This window comes from Zosterops lateralis (assembly GCF_965231275.1).
Source record: "Zosterops lateralis genome assembly, chromosome: 8".
NCBI lineage: Eukaryota > Metazoa > Chordata > Aves > Passeriformes > Zosteropidae > Zosterops > Zosterops lateralis.
Window position 1 is genome coordinate 27,240,465 of NC_139768.1, and position 7,500 is coordinate 27,247,964.

The 7,500-nt window shown below is 42.0% G+C and overlaps 1 protein-coding gene across 4 annotated transcripts in view; it reads right to left on the reverse strand.

The window, feature by feature from the left end:
- Window positions 1–7,500, reverse strand: part of EBF3 (EBF transcription factor 3) — a 120,869-nt gene that overhangs the window by 39,225 nt on the left and 74,144 nt on the right. For 2 of the 4 annotated variants that reach the window (XM_083866418.1, XM_083866417.1), the window contains exons 7-8: window positions 3,853–3,934; window positions 806–923 (exon numbers count right to left, since the gene is read on the reverse strand). In XM_083866418.1, the coding sequence (XP_083722544.1) occupies window positions 806–923; window positions 3,853–3,934 (200 nt within the window). Of the gene's footprint in view, window positions 1–778; window positions 924–3,852; window positions 3,935–7,500 lie in introns of all 4 variants that reach the window. The other 2 variants (XM_083866416.1, XM_083866415.1) reach the window with 1 other exon arrangement.

Consider the following 7,500-nt stretch of genomic DNA (forward strand, 5'->3'; position numbering starts at 1 on the left):
GACAATAAATACATGTGTGCACGTGTGCAGGCGCAGCTGCAATTGTGTGTGAGTGATTCAGGGGCTGATGGGCTCCAAAAAGATAGGATTTCACAATTCTGGATTTCCAGAGACACTTTCCATTCTCCTCCTCATCTCAGCATATCTTCTTTTAGCAGTTCAGGCAAGAAGTCAATCACATTGAGTCAGGCTGAAGAAAAACATTTTATGCTGTTTTTCTCATCCAAACCCCCTCCTGCCGTAATCTGCAGTAAGGCCCAGGCACAGGAAATTGACCTCACAGTAAATTCTTTACGGATTCGGTCATGTTTTTACCATCCACTTAAACTTGCATACATAACCTGAGACTGTACCTCTGGATCAAGGAATATGACAAGCCAAAATAAAATCAAGTCAAATTAAAGAGCAAGAAAAAGCTGCAAGCAAAACAAGACTGGAATAAAATAAAATAAAATAAAAAAAGAGAGAAGAAATAAAATAGGAAAAGATGAAAAATTGGTTGTGACTGCAAAACTGTAAGTATTAAATAAAGAAAGAAGTCAGAAGCAAATTCAGAAGCGTCTGTGTTCTTGTTGACAGGGGCTGAGAAATACTAATGGACTTTTTTTTAATGGGTGCTTTGATGGATGAGAGAAGAAATGATGTAAAAGTAAATGTAGTGGTGTTTCAACATAAAGTATGGTGAAATAAAAAAAAAAAAAAAGGGAAATAAAAAAAAAATAAAATAAAAAAAAAGCATTGCAAATAAAAAAAAAAGGACATGTAAATGTGTGCCTACCATTTTCCAGATAAGAAGGGGCCGTACCTTCTGAGGGGTCAAGGCGGCGAGCCCGCCTCCCGTGTTTGGAATTGTTGTGTACAAACATGTTGTCTGAGACAGCCAGCACGTGGCCATCCACATTGACTGTTGTTGATACAACAACCTGGAAGAGAAAACAAAACCCCACATTTCAAAAAATCCTGCAGATTTCCCCCGAATCAGGTCTCATAAGACAAAACAACATCCTGTAACTTTTCTGTTTCTATTTAAACCGAGTGAATGACATCTCTGAATACATCTTTGTTTACGTGGCGATCACTGGTGATTTTTAACTCACAATTGTTTCTCTTCAGAACCTGCTACACTAATTAGAGTTTAATCTCCTATTATGCTAACAAATGAATTCAATTCAGGGAAATATTCTTCTAGCCATTAGTTTCAGAAACACCCCTCTAGCCACTCATTTTAAAAGCTGCTGTTTTGATTGATCTGTTGATATATTGATTAGATAGTTTATCTAATTAAAATTTGTTCACTTGAGACTCTCTTCAAATGAAGAGTTGTGAGGATTCCAAATAAAAAAAGCTTAATAAATCAGGAACCATCGTAACTCCCCATTTTTTTTTCTTCAGTAAATGATCTCCAGGTCAGTTTTACAATTACATTTAATGTCTGATAATGAACTTTTTTGCATCTGAAAAGGCTGAGTTGAATATGAATAGTGAAAGTGTTTTCAATCCATGAAAAGTATCCCTTCTCAAGTTCATTTGGATGGTGATTGACCCTGGTATGTCAATGGAATTTCCTCCTTTATTTTTGAGTGAAAGGCTCCTATTCTTGTGTCCAGGTTCAGAGTCCGGCCATAGAAGAGATGATGGATAGGGCCTCCTTTGGCTTCCAGCTGCTTCTCAGTCGAAAATGGCAAAGGAACATATGCAAAACGCACAACCTTCCCGACGCAAACACCTCCACAATGGAGCTCTGGGATGTCTTCCGGAAGCACCAGCCAGGGAGGAAACCAGCCAGGGTTTGTGTGGAGCACGGCCTTGTAGGTGGATCACTGTTGTCCCACACTGACATTTACATCTTATTTAAATACTCCAGCTTGGGCCCTTTGCCATGGTTCCAGGCTTTCTAAGGGAAGCGGCCACCGCAGCATTTCCTTTGGGGTGAGTAGAGTCCGTAAAGTCAGGTCTGGCTAAGTCAGACCTTATCAACCCAGCTGGTGAGAGTGGCCAAAGGTAGGACAAGTTTTAGCGTCCTACTTCCATTTATTTAAATTTTGGTTATTACAAAGGCGATTGCAGGGTTCTCCCACCAGCCTCTAAACCCAAACACTTAACGAACACAAGTGGGAGGGGAGCAGAGAGCCTCCTTCGCACAGAGCTGGTCCAAGGCATCAGAAGAAAACTCTTGTCTGCTTCTATGTTTTGGATCACCTCTGATCCTGTTTCTTATTCACAAGCCATAATTAGCTCTCAGCTATCACAGCACCTTTTCTGTGTATCCTGCCTCCTCGGAGACAGCCATCTGCGGTACCCTTTAGAACAGCCCGAGGGCAGTTCTCTGCCAGGCTGCTCTGCTTCTCCAGTTCCCTCCTCCCAGAAGTGGACACTTTCCCTCTTGTCAACATCCACTTCAGAGAGTGCTGAGGTTGCACGCTCAGCTCGGCCACAGAGCTGCTGCCAGGCCACTGGGCTATCCTCTTTCACTCCTAATGAGATTCCCAGACTTTCAGAAATATTGCAAAACATGCAATCGTGACTTCCAGCCAGGATTTCTGGGTTTGGTTCCTAGAACATAGTGTATTAAAGAGACAGAGCAAGGTGTATATGAAAATGACAACTATTTTTGTTCTGTCATGTCTATATAGGTCAGCCACCAAGGGAAAATACTGTAGTTCAGCAAAAGAAAGTCGACGTGCTACGCTTTGTTATATCGCCTCACTCCTGCAGTGCACCTCCACAAAGGTGCTGAGGCAGGGAAACCAGGTAAAAATACTGTTCAAGATCTGACATCCTGTTAAGTCCAGTTAAACCTTCTGAGAGGCAGGGAGATTAGCTAAAGAGACCCAGGAAAGTCTTTCTAGTGCCTACTGGCTCCACTGTCGACCACAAGATCACTCGTGACTGATGCTTCATTTAGTCATCAGTGAGACAAAGAGGACATTTCCACTCATTCCAGGTTTGACCTTCTGTTCTGTTCAGATGGATCAATATCACCGATGCCACGTGAAGCTGAGATGCATGAAAAATGGAAGCCTAGCTCAATTGTTTTGAAGGAATATTTTTTTTTTCCCAGCTACAGATCTTTTCTGTTGGCTGGCTCAGGGGTGCTGGCTTCCCCGGTTGGTTGGCTGTGCATGAAAACAGATGTCACATGTTTTGCTATCAAGTTTAACCACAAGTAATTCTTCTCCAAACTGAGAAAGTCCTGAACATCTCAATACTACTTTATTGCTGGAATCAAATATGAATCACTGTGAAATATTTTGAAATAAAAGGCAGTTATTTCCTAACAAGCTTTTCGAATGACCCCAGACACAGAGGAAATCATTTGTCCATCCCGTCAGCTGCCTCTCTGTAGTGCTATGATTCACCACGGGATATCTCAAAAGCTGTAAGGAGAAAGTGAAGTATTAAACATCTTCTAACACAGTGGAAACAAAAATCTGTTGGTTGGGCCACCACTGCTGGATCTATAAGTTGTAAATTAGAGAAGTGTGAGTTCCAAACTTCCATGTGCTCCATTGTCGTGTTCTCAAAGGAAGATCAAACTATTCAGTCTACATAAAACGTCTGCAGGTCTGAGCAAACACAACACTACAACACAAGGTGACAGTAGGAAGGAAAATCAGGGAAATAATTCCTAAGGAAAGATCCACTTGCTCCAACATTGATCCATTAGAGCCCACTGCAGAACTCCAAAACCAGCACTTAAATTAATTGAGGAAATGTAAAATACTGACAACAATTTTTTTAAGCACTGGAACAACACTGAGTGGAAGCACTGACTGTGTTTTTTCATAAGTTCAAGATGAAGATGCGATCAAGTCTTTTATACATCATTTATGCATTTAGAGGGATCTGTACCTGGAATCTTCGCATGTCTCGTGGGTTGCCTGCATTCTTCAAACAGTTCTGATTGCACTTGAGGAAAAACTTTAGAAAGAATCTATAAAAATACAAAATTGAAATCTATTAGATTCATCAAAATGTAAATCCAATTTTTTAAAAAGTTTAATAAAATTTAATCATAAATAGTTATACCCAAAAGAATACTGATAGTGATATATTACTTTCCTATTCGTTAATGAACTTATTTTAAAGCATAAGATCTCTGTCATAAACAGAACATTATTGCCAAGGAAAGGCAAATTTATATTTTTAATTTTTCAACAACTACAAATGTATTGACTCCAGGCCATATCCTTAGCTCGGTGTGGGAAAGTTGATTTCAATGACTCATTGACTTCAAAGGCAATGACTTACACCAGATGAGAACTTGTCTCTATGTTTTTAATACTTTTCATTTTTTTCACAACTTATATTAGCAGTAATGACCTCTACGTCGAAAAATTCCAAAGGTAATGATCAATCTTCTGAAAAACACTTGGCTTTGCCTCCGGTTTGGAAACTCTCGCTATTCAAAGGGACTCGATCCAACTCCTGCTGACTCCAGGGAGATCCAGGCAGGATCTGCCCAGGGGCAAGGCCCCAGCTCCCTCATTGTTTTTGAAAGGGAAGGAACATGGCAAATTAGGCCCTGTCTTACGACCTCTTCAACCTTTGCCAGCCTTTAGCTGTGAGGAGTCGCTCTACCCAGGGATCGAAATCCAGCTTATTTCTGCAGAGCGACAACCAGCAATTATTTAGGACTAACCCTTATCATCCAGGCATCTCCCCATAAACCATTCTTGCAGCCACACTGCCTCAGGGGAGCACAGCGAGCACTTTGAGGGAAGGAGAAAGCTTGGGAAGATGGAAACTCCTTTCTGCCAACCCTCCTGAGCTACTGGAATGAGCAGAGAAGTCTCCACCCTGCAGGACTGCAGGATCCTCAAGAGGACATTCGCAGCCTGACATAATCTTTTTTTATTTACACATTCATGTTTTATCTTTCATAATAAAACTGTGTTTTAATTAGGTTTTCTGGCTAGTGACTGACCACAAATGACAAGCAAAGCTCAGGATTTTCTCCTCACCCAGAGTTCCTCAGATGCTCCAGTGCAGCAGCTCATGCTGCCCAACTTTATACATGCTGGACAGAGAGGTCAGCCAGAGCTTTCACATTCAGAATATGAACAACTTTGATTTATTCATTCATGTCACTCTTCATAAGTGACTGGGACTATTCCTGCTGCACACACCTCACAGGAGTTCCCATGCACCAAGAGCATTCCTGGCAGGAGGCAAGACAGTAACATCTTTCCTCCTTCAGCACCCAACAAGGCCCAGCCATGGCCAGTAGAAAGAACAACAGTGGCTCCACCACATCTCACTCCTGGGAAGCTTCCTCCTCATACAGGACTATTATTGGGAGCATGCCCAAATCAAAAACTGGTGCTTTTAATCCAGCTCTTCCTTCTCCATTAAACCTTGAGCAGTACCCTGGTGTTACCCCAGGACATGAATGCTGAAGGAGCAGTCTCTCATATCAGAGAGGCAAGCAGGGAAACAACCAGGTTTACTGAAACTGCATAAATAAATCGATGCTGTCAGTTCAGCTGAATGCACATTTCTTTAAAACTTCCTATCCCAAAACCTGTAAAAGGGTTTCAGCTGTCAAGCTGAAAAAGATCTAGATTTCTGTGGTGGATGACATGATCTCCTAGCTCAGATGCTCAGGTTTTCTGGATGCTGTTGCAGGGATGTTATCAGCAACTCCATGAAACTGCCTGTTAGCCACAAATTCCCCCTAATTTTATCTGCCATATTTTGGAGGTGTTTTTGGTGGTTTGGGTTAGGTCTGTTTTTTGTTGTTGTTATTTGAGATACTTATTCTTTCCAGACCAATTGATTCTAGGCAGGTTCTTTGCCCATTGCAGGGGGCTTGGAGCTGGATGATCTTTGAGGTCCCTTCCAAGCCAAACCATTCCACAGTTCTATGATTCTAAAGGTAAGATCCTTTCTGTCAGACTTCCATTTGGTTTTGCACAGCTTCCACCACGCAGACTGTGAGTCTGTGCCAGGCCCAGCTGATGCCCAGCTCCAAACAGAACCCTCCAGTGCTGGGGAGCCAGGAGCTGGGACCAGACTCCAGCTTTATAGCCCCTTAGTGCCACATCCAGGCTGAAGAGTAGTATCTTATCTTTTTTTTTTTTTTTTTTTTTTCTGATCTCAAATGGGTGTTGTGAGGCTTATTGAGCTAATGTTTGTAAATTGCTCGGAAATTCTCCAATGAATTGCGCACTAGGAATGCTAAGTATTGCTCCTCGTGGATTGTTTTTAGCGTGAAGCATTCATGATGAATTGTTTCTATACAGAGAGCTCACATCCTGTCAAAGAAAAAGGGCCATTAAGCACCCTTTCACTAAACATCAACTGGAACCGGTATTTGTTCAATTATTTGGTGAAAAGGAGCCACTCTTGGTGAAATTAGACATCATCAAGTTTATCAGGACGGCTCTGAGCACTGGGCTAAATATTGATGCCAGGCTAGAGTGAACACAAGCATTTGTGCTTGTGCTTCCCATTTCAGCTCCACTACATTCCTTGATGTGGAGATATTTCATTTTGCTCTTTACTCTGTGCTTTCAGAGTTCATGGAGCACAGGTGGCATCAGGACAAGCTTTTCAGGGGAAGACAACATAAGATGAAAACCACATTCCCAGGCAGGATGTTCCTCTGTGCCAGGAGGAGAAGATTGACTTGGTTGCTCTCAGCTGACCACCAGGGACTGTGGGCACTGCAAACCTATCCCTCCCACCCCAACCAGAAGGTTTCAGTGCTTGTCTCATCTCAAACTTTGAGAGAAGAATGAGAATTCAAAGCCCTTCTAGTTTTGGCTCTCCCTGTTACATTTTGTATCATAAGCAGAAATTTTAGCCTTTTTCAATAAATACACCCTTGCAAAACAGCCTTCCCAAACAGGCTAAGCTGCTCCTAAAATACCGATAGGGAGAAAAATGCAGTCTTTGCCATGTCCCCTTGCTCTGATTTTTTCCCACTGCTAGAATGGGGCCTGCTACCCTCTTAATTAAAATGTATTACCTTCCACAAGACTCCACTATTTTAAGCTAAAATTTACATCTTTTATTAACTCACCTCACCTATACACTTAGCTCTGATGCCTCTCACCGCCCATCTGCCATCCACATACAGTGAGTCACTTGATATTCCACCCACCAATTTTTCCTAACAACCACTGTGCAATTAAACTCAACACGTTCTGTTGCGAGGTAAATTAGGCACACCTGCGGCCAGCCTGCATTTGAACCGCATCAGAAAAGGACCTAACAAGGTGAGAGCAGTACCACAAAGTTATAGGCCTGTCAAGCAATTAGGTTTTCACTTCTGGGACATCCGCACAGTGCAATTATGCTACACATTACAACCTGGCTAATCTTCTGAACAAATGTCATGTCTCGGAGAAGCGAGGAAAAGCAGTTCATCTGCAAATGTGGCTGCTCTTAAGCCTCCACCTTATGCACATAACAACCTACAGGAGACTTTTTTTTTTTTTTTGGTGAAATGAAAGATGGGTTTTTTTCTGTGGAAGATTTTTTAAGCCCTGGAAG